The sequence below is a fragment of the Microcaecilia unicolor genome, unplaced genomic scaffold, assembly GCF_901765095.1.
Source record: "Microcaecilia unicolor unplaced genomic scaffold, aMicUni1.1, whole genome shotgun sequence".
NCBI classification, from domain to species: Eukaryota; Metazoa; Chordata; class Amphibia; order Gymnophiona; family Siphonopidae; genus Microcaecilia; species Microcaecilia unicolor.
In genome coordinates, this window is record NW_021963742.1 from 80,512 (window position 1) to 102,269 (window position 21,758).

The 21,758-nt window shown below is 45.9% G+C and overlaps 1 protein-coding gene across 1 annotated transcript in view; it reads left to right on the forward strand.

Annotated features, from left to right (window-relative positions):
* The window catches only part of LOC115459607 (polycystic kidney disease protein 1-like 2), a gene marked incomplete at its 5' end in the record, with an annotated part of 136,946 nt that overhangs the window by 78,053 nt on the left and 37,135 nt on the right, over positions 1 to 21,758 (forward strand). The window contains 5 exon segments of the mRNA XM_030189416.1: positions 883 to 979; positions 3,620 to 3,760; positions 7,639 to 7,824; positions 14,834 to 15,161; positions 20,111 to 20,244. Of these exon segments, the coding sequence (XP_030045276.1) occupies positions 883 to 979; positions 3,620 to 3,760; positions 7,639 to 7,824; positions 14,834 to 15,161; positions 20,111 to 20,244 (886 nt within the window).

The following is a 21,758-nucleotide window of genomic DNA, read 5'->3' on the forward strand; positions in this document are numbered from 1 at the left end:
CAAACATGTAAAGTGTGCATGGTACACAGATCTCATTGGCAGCAGTGATGGGGTCTTGTGCCCACAGTTTCAGTGCCAGAACAAAATAGTTTGGTACCAGGGGCATGCTATAGGAAATGCACCCTCTGACCACTGCTCCAGTGTTCAAGGTATTTACTTGCATTAAAGATTTTCTTGAACTAAGATTAAATATATTTCTGTGGTTCAGCAGTTTCTTCCTGCTTCTTTGGGTTTCCGCCTCAGGCAGAACCAGACTGTATTAGGCTATGGCACCTTGAACCTTCACCTCACCCACCTAGAGGTCTTCCCTCATTTTTATGTCCCCATCCCAAAACAGTCCAAGCCGTGGAACAACAATCCATGGAAGGGATCATAAACCACAACTTCTGTAATGTGGACCCTTAACTCTACTAGGGGTCACTGTAGAGCAGGGGTCCTCAATCTAGTCATCGGAACACACCAAGCAAGCCTGAGTTTCAGGACACTCAAAATGAATATGCATAAGACAGATTTGCATACAATGGAAACAGTGCATGAAAAATTTAATGCATATTCATTATGGATATCTTGAAATCAAGACTGGATTGGTTTGTCCTGAGGACTGGGTTGAGAACCCTTGCTACAGAGTGAGGGCTGAAACTCCTTCTCCTTTCCTTTCCTTTCCTCTCCTCTCCTCTCTCCCCCACCCCACCCTACCGTGCCCTGCCTCATCCCTGTTAACACTGCTTCTACAGCATCCCTAACCCAGCCCAGGTCAACTTGGCTCAGAAATCAAACCCACACCTACCACATAGCAGTGTACAATACTACCATTGAGCCTATGGGGAGCCTTCAAATAGGGAGTTTATAAGATTCATACATAATTGAGTCATTGTTTTGCAGGTGTTGGGCTTTGCTGCTTTCTTTGCACTCGTTCTGAAGAAAATTGAACATGAGGATGGAGAGGAGACAACCATTGATGGACCCGTGTCAGGTTTAGGTAAATAATTTTTCTGAAGATTAAATACTAGGGGGTTGGTATTTTAAAAAAAAGCTGAGCTAGCTCCTATAGATATATTCCTAAATTAGGCCCCTAAATTTGTACCCTATTTTCTGCCAAACTTTGGAGCCTAAATTATCAGTTGAAAATTCACCTTAATTTAAGATCTTAAAAATTCATGCTTATAAATTGAAGCCTGCCGTTCATTTGCCTAGATTTATAAGCCTAATGCCCATTATCTGGGCTGCAGCCGGTAGGTGGAGCTTGTCGGCCTATGAATTACATTGTTTTGGGTGTACCAAGATGGTGGTGGCTGCACTGGAGAGAATGAAAGCCTCCTTGGGTGAACCGGCTTCAGATGTGTGATGTTACACCATCTCAAGTTCATTAAACCTCCTTGGGACCACACAAATGGCAGTTTTATCTGTGCTACTTAGCTATGTGTGTGCCAGCATTAAATATCAGCCAGCATCCTCATAACTTCAGGGTGGTTGCTGACCCCAGATATTCAATGTCTATTTCTGAATAGCTTTCAGGCTTGCAGGTGGTATATAAGAAATTAAAATAAATAAGTATCGGGGCTTAATTCTGCCAGTGGCTATTAACAGCTTAAAACTACTGACTACCATGGGCTGAAAATCAGTTGGAGAGGGGGTAGAGTTCATTATAGCTCCCAATAATTTTGGAAAATGCCAAATGTTGCCTCAAGTGATGTCTTCCAGCAGTATGTGATGAGTGTATCATGGCAGTATATCTATATATATAAAACTCACCCTCAACGTTCTATTGGCTGCTGATGTCACTGAAGCCAAGGTTCGTAAGTTCGAAGCTCTGAAGCCACAGAAAATCACAGTCTGTGGGCCCCGCCCTCGCGTCAAACGTTATGACGTTGAGGGCGGAGCACATTCTCAGCTCCAACGTTGTACTCCACTGTAGCTCTGCTCCGCCCTCGCGTCAAAACATGATGACATCGAGGGCGGAGCACACGTTACTTCGCCAGGTCAGTGGGGTGGGGGGGGGGCTGCCGACACATGGAGACACAAAGGGACGGGGGGGAGCCTTGCTAGTGCCCGTTTCATTGCGATTTGAAACAGGCCTTCGTTACTAGTTATTATAATAAATGCTAAGGTTCACCTTACAGTAGGGTTTCCTATCCAGTATGTATACCAATTCTATCACAATGGGGCAGTTTTGAAATAGCTCATGGCTTTTATAGATCTGTGAGGACATTGTCTCTGTAGGCCTGCAAGCCCATTTTCAAAGGGAAACTTCATGTCAGGTTTCCTTTTGAAAATTGTGTTGGCTATGGCAAAAGGATTACATTTACAGCTCTTTTTACCACTGGGAGCAGGACACGCCTAAATTTTACCTGTCTCCATATAGTTTGTTACCTAGCACAGGGCTCTAAGTAGAAATATGCTGAGGACACCCCACCAAAATTGTAATTATACTATTTAGATGTCATTCCAAACAAACACACGTGATGTTTTATATAATATTGTCAATTCTATCAATCAATAAAGTTTGCAAAATTAGTTTGCGGGTGTTACAGCAGAACTGAATATTTCTATAGGAAGGGTTCCAGTGGCGTTCCTAGGGGGGCTGACACCCGGGGCGGATCGCTGATGCGCCCTGCCCCCTGGGTGCAGCACCCCCACCGGATGCAGTGCGACCCCCCCCCCGGCGAAAGGACACACAACCCGCGAAAGAACCCCCCCCAGGTGCACGCCGCTGGGGGGGGGTGCCGCGCGCGCCTGTCCTTTGTTCGTTCCATGCTCCCTCTGCCCCGGAACAGGAAGTAACCTGTTCCGGGGCAGAGGGAGCATGTAACGAACAAAGGACAGGCACGCGTGGCATCCCCCCCAGTGGCGTGCACCCGGGGCGGACTGCACCCACCGCCCCCCCCCCCCAGGAACGCCACTGAAGGGTTCTATAGGAAGCTGTGGCCAAAAGCAATGCAGGACTGTGGACACACCTCGTTGAACAAACCGATGTCAACCCTAGGGATACAGGATCCATTATACCCTGAAGTTAAGTACTGATCGTTGTTTAGATTTCACCTGGATGGTCTTCAGGGTTGTCTGTAAGGATCGATTTCTGTGGGGGGTCGTCAGAGGGTATATATAAAAAAAGGGGGTGGTCTGTACAGCCTGTAACATCTGTTCGAGCCGGACACAATTTATTTTAGTTTGGTGTGCCCCACTTAGTGTGTAGTAAGGAAAACAGGGCGCTTTTTTTTTTTTTTTAAATCATTTGTTTTTCTCATTCAATAGTGAGTTTTTGCGTTTGATTGGTTTTCCCCTCTTCTTTTCCTTACTGGAACCGATGATAGTAATGGACTAATCAGATAGTGGTGGTTTAATACGTTTGTATTTTTTCCTATCTGGAGGTCTGAGGTTCCCATTTGCATAAATATTCAGTTCTGGGGTAACACCCGCAAACTAATTTTGCAAACTTTATTGATTGATAGAATTGTCATTATTGTGGTTTGCATTTCCCTGTGTCAACATAGAGTTTATCTTATATAATATTGTGCCAGTTAGCTATACATAAGGACTATATCAAAAACCGAAGCTGCGCTGTCTAAGTTTAGGTGGAAAATTGTTAATTTATTGGTCTTGTCGCTGCTGCCACTTGCAGGTGACTCAAGTATCCTGTTTGGTACTCGGAGAGACAGCGATAGTAACATCTACCAACCTCCCCCTCCAACGGACATCGAAAAGATGAAGAATATGCATCTCAAGGAGCAGAAAGTCTTTGCCCTAATTAGGGAGATTCTGGGTAATGTGATTCCTTAAGCTCTTGTTTGCCATTAGCACTTACAAATGGTTCCAATTATTTCGTAGTAGAAACAACTTTTGTGTATTTATAGCCACATGTTTCTCATGATTTCATGGCCAGGGAAACTAGGAATGTGAGGTCATTGAATACACCAAGGTGTCAGGGGTGTAGCCAGACACCCAATTTTGGGTGGGCCTGGGCCCAAGATGGGTGGGCAGAAGAACTCCGCCCTGTCCCACAAGTGATTTGGTCTCTCCCTCTCTCGCCTGCATGCCATATGGTCTCTCAAACATCCCCCTCCCCCCATACCTTTTAAATAGCAGATTTTCACTGGCAGCAAGCAGCAAATAATACACACTGCTCATGTTGGCTCCACAGCCATCCCTCTGATGCAACTTCCTGTTTCCGCATAGGCGGGAATACATCAGATGGAAGGCTAGTATGCAGGAAGGGCAGGAATTTTTCGGCTGGTGGGGCTTGGGAATCCCTGCCAGACATTTCATAGGTGTGCCCACCCAGGCCCACCCTTGGCTACGCCACTGCAAGGTGTACGTTTATTGAGATGCGTTAACGTTTTTAATGTGCCTTTAAAGTTAAAGCACGTTTAACACAAGTGTGCCAATACATTCCTATGGGCACATTAGCATTTAATGTGTGTCAACCATTAATGTGCGTTAAAAATGCTAACACGCCCGTAGTGCACCTTAATAAGCATAAGTTGGTTTCTTGTTCTGTTTCATATTATTTTCAAGCAGAAATGACACAAAACATAAGAAATGTATGTTTTATTTTTACAGTTTAGCATGGTTTAAAATTAAGAACCAAAACAACACAAAAAAAAAACAATTGAAAGAAAAATGAAATAAAAGATCCCTAGAAAAATGCTCAAGAGATATACTGTGCCACGTAAAAGCCTGTTTTTCACATTCTTCTGTCCAAAAATTACAGTTCAAAATGCATTAGAATGGGAGTTTGTTTCACTGATCTACACTACACACTCTGCACTTTCAACGTGAAAGAACAATTATAGAACTCAAAAAGTAATGAAGAATAAGAAGCCAAAATTGCATAATTCTTCACACCTCGTAACTCAATATTTGGTCAAACCCCCTTTTGAAGCAATAAGAACCATCAGTCGTTTAAGACAATGTTTCTCAACCCTCTCCTGGAGGCACACCTAGCTGGTTGGGTTTTCAGGATCACCAGAATAAATATGCATGAGAGGGATTTGCATATACAGGAGAGTCATTGTATGCCGATCTCTTTCGTGCATATTCATTGTGGCCGTCCTGAAAACCTGATTGGCTACTGTTGCCTCTCGGATTTTGCACAGCGGGATGGTGCTGTTTTTGCTCATTCTTGGCAGAATAGCTCAAGTTCTTTTGACAGACACACTGCTTCTGGATATAGTAAATAAGAACAACGATAATATAGGAAAAAAACAACCTCGGCAGAAAGCAAAGCCAGAAGAACCAGCAGAAGTGGTCAAGGGAGTGAGACGTCACCAAAACGATCAATTTTCAAGCTTTATTGAAAGAAGACTCAACTTTGACCAAGCTGGATGACCCTGATGCAGGCTATAATTCGAAACTTGGCCACGTTGGATCTTCTTTCAATAAAGCTTGAAAATTGATCATTTTGGTGACTTCTCACTCCTTTGACCACCTCTGCTGGTATAGTAAATAAGAAATACATTGCGAGTGATTCAGCACATGTATGGTTTATTAGAGTAGAGATTTAAAAGGTTTTAACTGGATTAGAAGGTTCCTGCCTGGTAAAATCCTGCCCGCTCATTCTGCTGCTGATATGTAGCACTACTATCCAGTTACAGCAGCTTAGTCAGGGGTTGCTGTGACTTACCCTGCTAATAATGAGTAACTAGGTAAGTGCCTGGATAAAGTTAGGACAGCAATAAAAGATGGTCCTAACTTTATCAGCAAAACACAGAGGGGGTTCACACTTTCCACAAACTTTATCAAACTGTACCTGCCGGTGCGAGAAAGCCTACTTTCACTCATCAAGAGACAATTGTTTCATGTGCTCCATCGTCAATCATCACATAATTGTGCACTCACTGATTGACCCCTGATGAAGTCTTGTCAAAGCCGAAACACGGACCGTGTAGGGTCCAAATAAAGTTTGATTTGGGAGCATCTTACTCTTGCGTTTGGACTGATCTCTTGAAATTGGTTTCTTTTCCACTTTTTTTTTTTGTGTTCCTAACTTTATCAGACCAGTTCTCCGGACACCGGTCTGAATATTAGCTGGGATTCAGATGTTGTTAGCCAGACCCAGATATACAACTCTGATGCCCAGGTTAGGCCCAGCACTGAATATCTGGATCAAATTTGGCCCATTTAAAATCACTGACTACTACGGGCTGAATATCGGGTCTTTTAAAATGTGGCAGCAACATTTGTTGGTCCGGATTTGAAATGAAAGGCAAAGTCTGGATGGGATGAAGTGGTTTTTTTTTGTTTTTCAGAGAGGGTACAGACAGTTCTATGGAATGGAGTCCAGTTGGGTAGTGGAATTCTCATGTGAGGCACCCCACTTTGTTCCCGCCATTCTTTACTTGGTATTTAAATCCCCTGTGAGGTAAAAGTGAGGTGAAGGAAGCTATTAGAGCTAAAAGAAAATCCTTCAGAAAATGGAAGAAGGATCTGACTGAAAATAATAAGAAACAGCATAAGGAATGGCAACTCAATTGCAAAGCGCTGATAAGGAAGGCAAAGAGGGACTTTGAAAAAAAATTGCGTTGGAGGCAAAAACACATAGTAAAAACTTTTTTAGGTATAGTAAAATCAAGAAGCCAGCAAAAGAATCAGTTGGACTGCTAGATGACAGGGAAGACAAAGCCATAGCGGAGAGACTAAGGCCCAGATGAATTAAAGTCGTCGGTAATTCCCGTTCCCTACCGATTCCATAGCGAATCGGTAGGGAACAGGAATTCACTAAGGAAAGGGAATGCAAATGAGCTACTGGGACGTCCCATTCGGTTATGCTCCTCTTCCTGGTCTCTTCAGCCAATCAAGCGCGTCTAGCTTGCTGGTGTCAGCTAAACGCACTCTGATTGGCTGAAGAGACCTGGCAGAGGAGCATAATCGAAAGGGACGTCCTGATCGACTCGCACGTCCCCGATTCCCTTCTCCTCGCACAGCTTCAGAAGGTGAGCAGCGCCGGGGAGACAAAACTAAAAAAAAAAAAAAAAACGGCGAAAAGACAAATAAAAGATGTCCCTCACAAGCGCAGGCAGAGTACGTCCATAAAGGACGCCCCTCACGTACGCTCGCTGCTTTTTTTTCTTTTTTACCTTTTTTGGGGGCCCTTTTCCTTTCCGATTCCCTCACAGGAGACCCAACGAGAGGTGCAGACTCCCGTTAGGGTTCCCACGGTAAGGGAATCGGAAAACGGTAGTGCATCTCATTATAATAGCCTTTGGATAATTTGCATTCCGTTTCCGTTGCCTGCTACCGTGACAGGGAAAATGCCCTTAGTGCATGCCCCCGGTAAACTACTTGTGTTTTAAACTGGCTGGAACCAGTTTAAAACGCAAGTTGTGGGCTCGTTATGTTTAGTGCATCTGGCCCTAAATGAATTCTTTGCTTCGGTCTTATTTGGGAGAGATACCAGTGCCAGAAATGGTATTCAAAGCTGACAAGTTAGAGAATTGAATGAAATCTCTATAAAACTGGAAGATGTGATGGCACAGTTTGATAAATTGAAGAGTAGCAAATTGCCTAGACCAGATGGTATTCATTTCATCATAGTACTGATAGAACTTTCAGTCCACGGTGGAAATAATTCAACATTTCACGGGTATGGATTATTTACTGAAAATGCTGGAAATAATAACATGGCCACTTCTGTCTTTCTAGCCTACCTTGGATTTCTGTGGATGCTTCTGTTAGTGGCCTACGGACAACGGGACCCTAATTCCTATTACCTGAATAAACACTTGGAAAGCAGTATCACGAATGGCTTTAAAAATGTCTACAGTTACCAGGATTTCTTCACTTGGGCAAACACAACATTAATCAACAGTTTATATGGCAGCTATCCCGGTACTATGGTTTCATTGCTAAATTCTGTCATTTTTTTTGTGCACTTTGGTTCATATTAGATTTGTATTGAAATCATTTTTCCAGATCTGCTTGGGTCAGTGATTCTGAGTCAGAAATCCTTGGTGGGCAGTAACCCTGTGAACAACTCCCCCCCCCCCCCCCCCCCCCCCAATAAGAGTGAAAATCCCTTGGTGGGTCTTTGGCCCTGTAAACCCACCCTTTCCCTGACTAGTGCCAGGCCAGAATTGCCAAAAACAAATCTAGCACTCTAGAAGAAGCAATGTTCCCTTTGAAGCCCTGATAACCATCACAAGACATGAAGGCTCTATCCTGAGATCCTTCCTGAAATGAATCTCACCCCAAAGGTGCAGGTCCTGAAGAGGGCAAGCAAGACCTACTTGCTCCTGTCTGTTTGTGCTATCTAGGAAAATAGCGCTGGCCTGCCCCTGGCGGTTCACCGCATTTTTCACACACTCATTTTCCCAACATTTAACACTAATGAGCTGTTTGATATGATTTTACATTGGAGCAGCTCATTAATGTTAACTTTAAACAATCTTTTGCACGTGAGTGGACTACATGAGGAAGGTCACAATTACACAGCCCAGTTTTGTGTAAAAATCCACAAAACACTTAGGGGGTAATATTCAGTTGCACTGATTCAGATTATAGCGGCTCCTCCCTGAATACATCGTCCTGACCAGATCATACCTGGATACTCAGCAGTACTGAGTCAGGTTGAGGCAACTCTACTACTACTACTACTACTTGACATTTCTAAAGCGCTACTAGGGTTACACAGCGCTGTACAATTTAACATAGAAGGACAGTCCCTGCTCAAAGGAGCTTACAATCTAAAGGACAAATGTACAGTCAGTCAAATAGGGGCAGTCTAGATTTCCTGAAAGGTATAAAGGTTAGGTGCCGAAAGCAACATTGAAGAGGTGGGCTTTAAGCAAAGACTTGAAGATGGGCAGGGAGGGGGCTTGGCGTAAGGGCTCGGGAAGGTTGTTCCAGGCATAGGGTGAGGCGAGGCAGAATGAGCGGAGCCTGGAGTTGGCGGTGGTGGAGAAGGGTACTGAGAGGAGGGATTTGTCCTGTGAATGGAGGTTTCGGGCGGGAACGTAAGGGGAGATGAGGGTAGAGAGGTAGTGAGGGGCAGCAGACTGAGTGCATTTGTAGGTAAGAAGGAGAAGCTTGAACTGAATGCGGTATCTGATTGGAAGCCAGTGAAGTGACCTGTGAGATTTTGGTGTTTTTCTGTATTTATGGATACTATGTGCCTTTTCTCACATGAAGGACACTTGTGCGAAGTGACTTTATGTATTTATTTATATATTTATTATTACATTTGTACCCCGCACTTTCCCACTCAAAGCAGGTTCAATGCGACTTACATAGTAATAGGGATTACAGAATATTGATAAAGAAAATAAAAGTTAAGTATAGCAGAATAACAAAAGAGATAGGTAGATAGAGAACGACAGGGGTGAAGGGAGTAGGAGAGGTATGAGCAAGGGTAGGTGAACATTGGAAGAGGGGTGGAGGAGGCGGGAGGGGGATGGGTTACAGGATAAGCATAGGGAATTTTGGTGGGAGAAGTAGTCTAGGTCATTGCAGGGGTGTATCTGGACTTTGCCGGTAGGGGGGTCCAGAGCCGAGGTGAGGGGGCACATTTTAGCCCCCCCCCCAACGCCATTGCCACCAGAACCACCTCCAACAACTGTCGCCCGCCCGCCCAATGACCCTCTCGACCCCCCGCCCGCTGTCGCTTACCTGTGTTGGCGGGGGACCCCAGCCCCCGCCAGCCGAAGCCGTCGTCCTTCGTTCGTTTGTTTTCTTCTTTCTGAGTCTGACTCTGACGTCCTGCACACGTCCTGCACGTTGTGTACGTGCAGGACATCAGAGACGAGTCAGACTCAGAAAGAAGAAAACGAACGAACGAAGGACGACGGCTTCGGCTGGCGGGGGTTGGGGTCCCCCGCCAGCAAAGGTAGGCGACGGCAGGTTGGCGGCGGGAGGGGGGTTGCGAGGGCCGTTGGTAGGGGGGTCCAGGGCCAAATCTACAGGGGCCCTGGCCCCCGTGGCCCCATTACAGATACGCCCCTGGGTCATTGTCATTGTCTCCTGGATATGTGTTGGGTAGTAGGGTTCATAGGATTAGATTTTACACTTTAATACGCTGGTGTCTATGGGGGCAGTTCTATAAAGGGCACTAAAAATTAGCACGTTGATATTCAAAGCAATTTAACCAGCCAGAAACGGCTTCTGGCCAGTTAAATTACGTGTTTGAGGCTAATCGGTCATTTTCAGTGACACTTACCAATACCAATACATCTCTTCTATACCGCTATGTCCCCATACTTGGGTCACATACGGTTCACAACAATGGCAAAAGAAAAAACATAATATAACATAAATTTCCAACAATATTTCATGAAAGTAAAAAAGAAGAGTCTCGTTTAGGGATGGTTATTATCAAATAAAAAAAGTCTTAAGGATTTATGATTGTAAAATAGTTCAACTCTAGTCTAATACCCAAAGGCAAAAGATTCCATTTAGAAATCGCAAAGGAAGAAAATATAGAGCCAGCCATCTTGGAAAATCTCACTCCTTTAGAACTTAGGACGTAAAACCTTCAAGGGCTGTAACTTGGAAGAAGATTTAGAGAAAGGTGTACAGATTAAATTTGTCACAAGTTTGGATGTGAGGTCATAAATAGCTAGAACAATCACACAAAGAGATTTAAACAGTATTCTCTCTCTCTCTGTAACCGGGAGTCAATGTAGTTTAATCATGTAAAGAGAAATACTTTCAAATGTTTCAAGCTTAAAAATCAATCTAGCTGAACAGTGTTTTGAATGAGCTGAATCTTCCTCAGGAGTTTCACAGAAAGGCCCGAGTAAAGAACGTTACAATAATCAAGTTGTGTTCATATTGGCATCTGAACTAGTAGCCTAATAGCTGATTGATCAAAAAATGACCTTACTAATCTAAATTGTCTCAGCTTGAACATTGGTTTCTTGGAGGAGTGGCCTAGTGGTTAGAGTGGTGGACTTTGGTCCTGGGGAACTGAGGAACTGAGTTTGATTCCCACTTCAGGCACAGGCAGCTCCTTGTGACTCTGGGCAAGTCACTTAACCCTCCATTGCCCCATGTAAGCCGCATTGAGCCTGCCATGAGTGGGAAAGCGCGGGGTACAAATGTAACAAAAAAAGTTTACTTAACCTAATAGCACAGCTGAAAATGTCCGCTTAGCAGCTATGTCAAAACCGGCTGTTATGGGGGCGGAGTCAGCACTTAACTGGCCAGGGTAACTGCATTAACAGGACCGCATAAAAGTCATTCCTATCTTTACGTGGTGCCCCATAGCCGGTTAAGTACTGAATATCGCACTTCACCAGCTACACATGAGCCAGCTCCAGAAATCCAGAAATCCAATGCCGAAGCCCAGACATGGCCCGGCATTGAATTTCTGGGCACTGTGCCGGCAGTGGTCAGTCAAATGCTGAACACTAGTCGATCAAAATCTGTGTATTAAAATAACATCCTATATAATGATTTGCACCTCCAACGTTCCATGTCTGGCTGCCTGGGTTCATAACATCTCCTGACATCAGCCAGCCTCCAGTGTTCCGTTCCCCCTCACTGTCCCACCCTCGCGTCAAGACGTAATGACGTCAGAGGGCGGAACAGTGAGAGGGAAGGGAACGCTGGAGGCGAGCTGACATCAGGAGGGATGTTACGAACGGAACGGAAGCCAGCGCCAGCCAGCCAGAGAACGTTCAGGTACAAATTGAGGGGAGGAGAGAATCGCGGGACATTGAGGGGAGTAAGGGGAGGGGAGGGTAGAGGAGAATTGATGGACATGGATGGGATGGGAGGACAGTAGAGGAGAGAATCGCGGGACACGGATGGGAGGGCAGGGAAGAGGAGAATCGCTGGACATGGAGGGGAGAGGAGGGGAGAGAGAGAAAAAAAGCTTACATGACAGCCTTCCTAGGGCCCGTTTCATTGTTGAGGAAACAGGCATGGTTCCGCTAGTATTCCGTAATAGAATATATCCTAAGCTGGCATTTCACAACATCATTTAGGCAACAACACTTATACCATGTAAAAGGCAGGTGTAAATGTTAGTGCATAAATGTTGCAATTTTGGCACCTAAGGGTGTGACCCACCCACATGCGAACCCCCTCTGCATTTATGCAATTAAACACTTACCGCCCAATATTTACAACCGTTTAGCTGGCCAGGAACAGCTCTTGGCATGTTAAATGGCACCAGTGGCGTACCTAGCTTGCTTGCCACCCGGGTCAGGTCACCACTGTGCCCACCCCCCGAGACACACCATACCCCCTGAGGTGTGTCACACCCCCACCCCCTGAAGCGCATCACCCCCCCCCCGAGGCATGTCACATCCCCCATCCCTGAGACATGTCACACACCCCACCCCGAGGTGCATCACACCCCCACCCCTCAAAGCACATCACCCCCACAATCCTTCCTTCTAGCAAAGGGGTGCACAGAGCAGTCACCAGCAGTCGGATCTGCCGGTCCCCTGCCCCAGAACAAGAAGTAACTTCAGGGGGGACACATTGGAGCCCACAGCCACGTCACTACTCCATGCACCCCCTTGCTGCCTGCACCCGGGGCGGACCATCCCCATCGCCTCGCCCTTAGTATGCTACTGAATGGCACTTAACCGGCTATCCAGCAATATTCAGTAGGAGATCACTGGCTTATCTCCCGCTGAATATTGCCGGTTTGTGCTTAGCGGATAGCCGGTTATATGAAGTGATATAAATGCCTATCCACCGATATTCAGTGCATCACCGGCTAAATGTTGTGGCCTAATTTAGCAGGTATATCTTTGGCTGCTTTAAACTTAACTGGCTAGTGCTGAATATCGGCTTGACCGGTTAAATTTAAACCGGACAAAAACCACCCAGACATTCAATGCTGGTCACCAGAAACGGCCCGGCATTGAAAATACAGGCTCAGCCCTGCCCACAGGAGACAGCCCGGCTACCTCCTATGGTCTGAATATTGGGTCCTTAAGTGCTAACATATACAATAGCTCCTGAATGCAGTTAGGCCCCATCCCTGTTTGGGTGCCTAATTTCCATTTGAGCAGCTAAAATTCTGCGTATAATTTGTACTTAATTTATGGCACATTATATAGACTATGGAGGTGTCCCTGCAAGGCAGCTTACTCAAACTTGTCCTTCAGATGGAAGCATTCCTCCACACTAGGGTTCAGGGGCGTATCTGGAATCCGGCGGTAGGGGGGGCCAGAGCCAGAGAGGGGGGGCACATTTTTGCCTCCCCCCCCCCGCCGCCGCCGCCTCTCTCCACCCCCTCCCCGCCGTCAACCCTCCCCCGTTGCTTACTTTTGCTGGCGGGGGGCCCCAACCCCCGCCAGCCGAGGTCCGACCCGCAATCTCCATATTTCATCTTCCTCCGTGGCCATGTGCTTCAAGGAAGTAACGCTGCAGTGCTGATTGGTTGAATCCAGTTCGGCGTCTGACGTCGCAGCGACGTCAGACGCCGAACTGGATTCAACCAATCAGCACTGCAGCGTTACTTCCTTGAAGCACATGGCCACGGAGGAAGATGAAATATGGAGATTGCGGGTCGGACCTCGGCTGGCGGGGGTTGGGGCCCCCCGCCAGCAAAAGTAAGCAGCGGGGGAGGGTTGACGGCGGGGAGGGGGGCCAGGGCGAAATCTGCGGGGGCCCAGGCCCCTGTGGCCCCACGCAGATACGCCCCTGCTAGGGTTACCATATGTCCGGATTTACCCGGACTTGTCCTCTTTTTGAGGACATGTCCGGGCAACCGGGCGGGTTTTGCCAATCTGCCCGTTTGTCCAGAAATCCGGACAAATGGGCAGATTGCTAGCCTCCCCTCCCCTTACTTACTACTGCCCTGGTGGTCTAGTGACCTCTTCCGCTTTTGGGACAGGAAAGAGCCCCCTCTTTCCTGCCCAGAGCGCTGCCCTGCATGCATCCTTCCTGTTCGTGATTTCGGCGCCGATTCAAAATGGCCGCTGAGAGTTGAAATGACCTTGCGAGACTTCAACTCTCGGCGGCCATTTTGAATCGGCGCCGAGATCACCAACAGGAAGGATGCATGCAGGGCAGCACTCCGGACAGGAAAGAGGAGGCTCTTTCCTGCCCCGAAGAGGTCACTAGACCACCAGGGCAGTAGTAAGGTAAGGGGAGGGGGTGACAGGGAGGGGGAGTGACGGGGTATATGACAGGGGGGAGGGGAAAATGTGGCAGGGGCGGAGTGAGGGCGTGAAAGGGGGTGGGGAGGGGCATGAAAGGGGGGCGTGGCATGTGTCCTCCTTTTGGGGGGACAAAATATGGTAACCCTACTCCACACACACACTTGAATATAATGCCTGCATCCCCCTGCAGCCCTGCCCAGCACTGTGACAGTGGCAGCGTGGGCAGTAGCTTATTTGCTTCCCCCTTCACAAACCCCTCAAAGACTCCCCAAACCCCACAACTCCCCTTACATCCCTCCCCCCACTCCTAACAGAGAGAATGCAAAACCTACTTTGCTATTGTTTTCAGTGGCGTTTGTTATAGTGTTGGACAAACAAAGATGGCTGCTGCTGGGGGAACCGGCTTCAACTTTTTGATGTCATGCTGTCTCCTGTTAATCCAGCCTCCTTGGGAGAGGCTACCACTGGTGCCACTGTGGGCGGGGCTGGGCAGGGTTGGTGAAGTTGTGAGTGGGGCTGGGTAGAGTTATGAGTAAGGCGGAGTTATGGGTGGAGCAGGGTGGGTCCTAAATCTCCCACATAGGAAGTCAGCCCCCTTGGCAGCACTGTCAAATAATTAATATTGCCCTGCAGAGGATCCAGAAATCTGTCAAAGAAAGCAATTACAACCCAAAACACTCCACCAGCAGGTTTATGAAGAAGAAAATATTTTCTGTAATGCATCTTGTTTGGTTAAAGCCTAACAGTTCTGGCCTTAAGTATTTTCCTTCAAATTGCAGGCTTTGTTACTGATGGCAACTCCAAGTTAGTTGGCAGTGCTCGAATTCGGCAAGTAAGAGTTAAGAAGGACTCCTGCCCAATTGACCGTATGCTACAGAGTTCCATCACAGAATGCCATGCACCTTACTCTCTCGAAACAGAAGATAAGTCAGATTACGGGGAGCACTGGAACATATCCATAACTGACAACTCCTCTGATCCCAGCCCTGCTTGGAACTACCAGAGCCAGTCTAAGCTGAGAGGCCATCCAGTCTGGGGCAAGCTGGCCATGTACAGAGGGGGAGGCTACATTGTTAACTTAGAAAACAATGCAAAAAATACATCCAGGTAACTCTCTTGTGCATGCTCCAGAGACAATACTCCTAATTCCTTTAACACTTGCTTAATTCGATCAAAAGAAGCAACTTGTGTTTAAGAGGATGAGCAGATTGTACAAGATAACAACAGTGATAAACATGTGCAAACAATTATTATTTTTATTTTTTGGTACAGTAATGAGAAAGTCCATTGAGATTGGAATTGGTTCTACTTGTATTTTACACAGTGTGTTTTTTCTAGCAAAAAATTTTATTTATTTTTTGTTACATTTGTACCCTGCACTTTCCCACTCATGGCAGGCTCAATGCAGCAGGCACTGGAGGGTTAAGTAACTTGCCCAGAGTCAGAAGGAGCTGTCTGTGCCAGGAATTGAACTCAGTTCCTCAGGACCAAAGTCCACCACCCTAACCACTAGGCCACTCCTCCATCCTAGTGCTGGTAAATGCTAGGCCACCCTTCAGGAGTGGGGTGATCACTGAGCGACCCACTCCATAATAGCCAGGCCCCCTGCAACCAGTCATAGAATCTATGACAAGACTGAATTGGTGTGTAGAGCCTGAGCGCTGTCATTAAAACTTGGGGTCTCTGGGTCAATTTTAGCAGACAATGGAAAAGGTGCCGGTACTCATTACCCCCAAGTACCCCCTCAAAAAAAGACCCGATTTTACAAACGACTCTGCCAAACGCTGAGCCTTTTGTAAAATACCTATAAAGGCATGCAGGAATGCATGTGCTTATTTTGCCTGCATGTACAGCAGGAGTAGCCATTTTGAAAAAAAAAAAATAAGTATAGAAAAAGAGCACCATCAATACAGCAGCTCCCATGTATACATGCCGGCACTTCTATATGTAGTAGGGCCATTTTATGAACTTATATTGTCACAAGTCGTTGTCCCAACCCTTCAAGGCTGAGGGGTATATGCTAGGCATGTGTCACCAGAAACAGTCACCAGCCCTTCAGAGTTGAAGAATTAAGGACCTAAATCAGGTGTTAACTAGAGAAAGTCCATGCTGCACTCTCCTCCAGCTGCAGTAGACTCAGGGTGAATCAGCAAAACTTCTCAGATCTCTCTCTGAAAGTGGTCCATCATTTCTTAGGGTGTTGCCCAATAGAACTTGCAAGGGTCTGGATTCTATTGGGATTTCCAGCCCAAAGTCGTTTTTTGGACAAGGGCTACTGTCATGGGGACCCACTTCTTCAACAAATTAATGTAGAAGATCTTCACCTTGTCCCTCTTGTCAGGTTGGGACACCTTATAATTGATAGGCCCCATCTTTTCCACAACTTCATAAAGACCTTGCCACTTGCATAATAGTTTATGTTCAGAAGAGGATAAAAAGACGAGGACTCTATCCCCCAGCTGGAAGGTTCGTTGTATTGCCTTCTGGTTGTGGGCTCAGGCTTGACCTGCATGAGCCTTTTCAAGGCAGAGCTTGGTGGCCTCACCAGCTTTCTTGCACGGTGAGCACATATTCAGCCAAGTTCCTTCCCAGACTGGGTTCCTCTTCCCAAGCCTCTCAAACCACATTCAGGATTCCCGTACGTCTCCTCCCATATAACAGTTCAAATGGAGAGAATCCTGTCAAACTCTGGGGCACCTCCCAGATTCAAACAGTATATCCTGGAATGGAGAATCCATTGTCCCAAAACGTTTTCAGTATCTGTTTCAAAGTCGCATTAAATCATTCCACCAGACCATCTGTCTGTAGATGATAAACTGATGTCCACAAGGTCTTCACTTTTAGCAAGGTACACACTTGTTTCATAACTCTTGACATAAAAGTAGTACCTTGGTCAGTCAATATTTCTGCTGGGATCCCCATCCGGGAGAAGACTTCCCACAGAGCATTAGCCACAATGATAAATTTCATATTACGCAAGGCAATGGCCTCTGGGTAGTGAGTAGCATAATCCAAAATTACCAGAATATATTTGTTACCATGGATGGTAATAGTTACTCTACTTCGTCCCCCTCCAGGGTTCCCTTGGCCACCTTATACAACAAATCATTCTTTATTACAAAATATAGGAGTGTTACCTTACAGGGGTTCTGATTGCTCACGGGATTCCCGTCTACTGAAACAACCCTAACCCATGTTGCTCTACTCATCCTCTGACTGCGCTGCCCTTTTAAAATTCCCTGTAGCTCCCTCACTTCTCCATTCAGGTAGACTGTCCAAAAGGTCGGGGTTGTCTGGCCCATCATCTTCCCCCGGCTCTGAATCTCCATCTATTAGAGCTCCTAAATTTAGAGAGCACCGCAGTTTCTTTAATTGCCACTGGCAGTGGGGTTCGGACGACTTTGGATTTTTGGTATACAAATCAGGGTCCTCCAGTGGGAAGATCTCAGGAAAAGTCTCCTCCTCCCTCTATGAGCCATCGATCAGCTGGACCCAGATGGCGCCAAAATTGGGAAAATCCTGGCCCAAACTACTGGGTAAGGTAGCCAAGGCAAGACTGCTACTTCCAGATGAGCTTGCCCTACAGGTGTTTTAATGGACACTTGAGCTGTTGGGTACTGTCACCATGTACACAAGTCAGGGTCACAATTCGCTCATAATTCAATTGCAGGCAATTGAGTACCTCTCTCCAGACAAGGGTCTTGACACTGCTGGAGTCCACTATTCTTGGTGTCCTTCCAGCTCAACTTGTAGTACACAATTTCTACTTCCTGGTTGGGAAGCTTCCACAAAATTGCAGTTGTGAGTGGCTACCACATTCACATCCATGGAAACCTCAGCTATATCCTGGCAGTCTCTAGCTACAGTATATGTCCTCTTCCCCCACACCTGAAACAGGTTGAGAAGTATGGATCCCATGACCGGGATAAAGACGTGTGGTATGTTCGTGAGGACTATTCTTAAGGGTGAGGGGGAGTGTTCTATAAACCCCCTCACAACTGCATAAAAGTGAGCCTTATCTTTATGCGGTAACCCGTAGCCAGTTAAGTGCTGAATAACACACTTAACTGGCTATGCGTTAGTCGACTCTGGAAACCCGGAAATTCAATGTCATTGCCTGACATTGAATTTTCAGCTTTAACACCAGCAGCAGTCAGCAAAATGCTGATCACTGCCAGCTGAATATCGGGACCTATATGCATTATGGATTCCACCCAAATTCTGCCCCAGTGCACACCTGCAGTAAAAGTATACACCATAACCAGTGCAATTCTTCTAGCAAAAAAGGTGCCGGTACTCAAATGCCAGGCCACCCTTCAGGGGTGGGGTGATCACTGAGGGACTCACCCCACAATATCCAGGCCCCCTGCAACCAGTCACAGAATCTATGACAAGGCAGAATTGGGGTGTTGAGCCTGAGCGCTTTCATTAAAACTTGTGGTCCATGGGTCAATTTTAGCAGACACTGGAAAAGGTGCCGGTACTCAGTACCCCCGAGTACCCCCTCAAAAAAAGCCCTGACCATAACACTTACACATGTATTTTCACGCTTGTGAGGTCATTTACCACCTAAAACTAAGAGACTCCTTATAAAAGTGACCCCACTATTTGTTACATGTAAGGTATTATTGGGGCAAAAAACATAATTCAGACCTCTTTCATTAAATTGAATTAATTCTCTAAACTCACTCTCATCTGTCATCGTCCATTATGTTATTTTACTGGGTTAATTCTCTTTGGAGGGTCTTTTACTAAGCCGCAGTAGTGTTTTTATCTCACGGTAGAAATTAGCGGATGATAAATGCCAAGATGCCCATAGGAATATAATGGGTGTCGCAGCGTTTACCGCCAGCTGATTTCTACTGCAAGCTAAAAACGCTACCGTGGCTTAGTGAAAGACCACCTATACGCACTATGAGGAGGTCCCTGGCATCTTGTTATACAGAAGAGCGGGCAGACAATCTGAGATATTTGAAAAAGTCTATAAATGGCGCCAAAAATTAGGCGCTGATCAAAGACGGCGACTCAATACTATTCTATAAAGGGGGCTCCGGGATGAGTGCTCTTTATAGAACAACATTGAGTGCTGAATTCCGTACTCAACTTTGGGTGTCAGAACGTACGCCAGCTGAAACCTGAAAGTTGGGTGTGGATCCCCGCTGTTCTGTAACATGGCGTGCATCTTTTGTGAACACTCCAGACCCACCCATGCCCTTCCCATGGCCACACCCCCTCTTGAGTCACCCGCGATCCAATTTGCGCAGCCAGATTGCCACCCAAATCATAATTAGTTCCAGTTAAGTGCTTGTTAGTGCCAATAATTATGTATTTATGTATGTATTTATTTATTTATTTAATACATTTATACCCCACATTTTCCCACTAGTTGCAGGCTCAATGTGGCTAACATAGAACCGTAGGGAAGACTACAGTACAGAAAAGTACAATTAAACAATGTAACAGTAAGGTAATGAACAATTAGGTATCATATAAACAACAAAGGTAGCAAAAGGTAATACATAGTTACAAGTAAATAAGATCGTAGAATCTTGCTGAAAACTGGAATGGATAGGTTAGGTTGAGTCTGGGGAGTAAGCCTTCTTGAACAGGATGGTCTTCAATAGTTTTCTAAAATTTAGATAGTTCTGAGTTGATTTTACGGATTTGGGTAAGGCATTCCATAGTTTTATACCTATGTAGGAGAAGTTGGAGGCATAGGTAGATTTGTATTTAAGGCCATTACAGTTGGGATAGTGTAAATTTAGGTAGGACCGGGTACATTTGGAACTGTTTCTGGGTGGTAAGTCAACCAGGTCCATTAAATCATTAAATCATTGGAGTCCATTAACGAATTACTATGGGTGCCAATCTGGGATCCATGCCCAGTTTTGAGCAACAGACGGTGTATTTCACATTCATCTTCAATTCCAGATGATGATGATGATGTCTCTGGTTATTAGATTCTTGAAAATTATCACAAAAGTCTGAAGTATCATTTCCGTATTCTCTCGTGCTGATCGTCAGACTTTCCTTTGTTTGGTGTTTTCTTTTTCCAGGACTCTTCAGTATCTTTACAACAACGTGTGGCTGGACACGTACACCAGGGCTGTCTTTGTGGAATTTACTGTCTACAATGCCAACGTGAACCTTTTCTGCATTATAAGGCTAACATTTGAGACGAATGCCTTAGGTGAGATTCCACACTGATTTCCACTGTCTCTTAAAGACATACTATACTGAACATCATACATAAGGCACTATGAGCTTGGAAGTACTAACGTGTGCTATTGTTTTTCTGTTCATTATTAATAGCTAGATCCTACAGTATAAAATTACAGTTGCAGTAAAATAATGCATGTTAACCAAGTTAATGCATGCAAAAAAAAACAATAGCTCACATTAGTAACCATGGCCCAATTTTGGATATTATACATTGGAGAAAAATACATGTTCAGTTACAGTCATTGTCTTTCTGTTGGACACAGATGTCCTTCAGAAATCTGAACTATCCAAAGGGAAATACCGTATTTTTCGGACTATAAGACGCACTGGACCATAAGACGCACCTAGGTTTTAGAGGAGGGAAATAGGAAAAAATAAATTTCGGACTATAAGACGCACCTTTTTCCTCCTCTAAAACCTAGGTGCTCCGGTGCATCTTGTCCGAATCCCTCCCTCCGAGTTCGGGATCTCCCTCTCTCCCTCCCGCCCCGCCGAGTTCCAAGATCCCCTGCCCTCCTGCCCTCTGAGGTCTAAAAGTAATTTTACCTAGTCGGGGCTGCAGCGAAAAGCATGCAGGCTCAGGACCTCACTCTTCCCTTCTGTCTCTCTCAGCTCTGGTCCCGCCTTCATTTCCTGTTTGAGGGCGGGACCAGAGAGCTGAGAGAGACAGAAGGGAAGACTGACGTGCTGAGCCTACATGCTTTTCGCTGCAGCCCCGACTAGGTAAAATTACGTTTAGACCTCAGAGGGAGGGAGGGCAGGGGATCTCGGAACTCAGCGGGAGGGCGGGCGATCTCAGAACTCGGTGGGAGGGCGATCTCGGAACTCAGCGGGAGGGCGATCCTAGAACTCGGCAGGAGGGAGGGCGGCCGATCCCGGACTCAGAGGGAGGGCGGCCTGCTAAATTTATCTACCTTCGGACTATAAGACGCACCCCCCCATTTTCCTCCCAAATTTTGGGGGAAAAAAGTGCATCTTATAGTCTGAAAAATACGGTACAAATCACAGGTATATGACTAGGCTTTACCCTAGCAAACGATTACTCTTCTGCTTGTGTCCTGTAAGGGGATATTCACCTGTGGTTCTTGGGGGTACTAAACCAGTTTAGGTTTCAGCGTTCACACAATGAACCTTCATTGGACGTATTTTCATACATTTGACCCACGGATTGAGTTACTAATCGCATATTTTAGTTAGTGTGAAAACCTGCCACTGGTTGTAGTTTCCTTGAAGAAGAGAGAAACGCTATTCTTGCACGGAGGAGCTTATCTTGGTCGGTTGTGTATCCTATTAGAACCGAAGGCTGGAAAACCTAGAACCCACAAATTCAAATCTCTCACCCTATCGCTCAATAGATAACCTTCAGCTAGACACTGGAAGTTCAATATTCAATACATTTGTTTGGGTAACTTTGGGAGTTACCCGGATAGATATTACGGTTTAAAAATGCTGTCACTCTCTCAGTAAAGAGTTGGACAAACA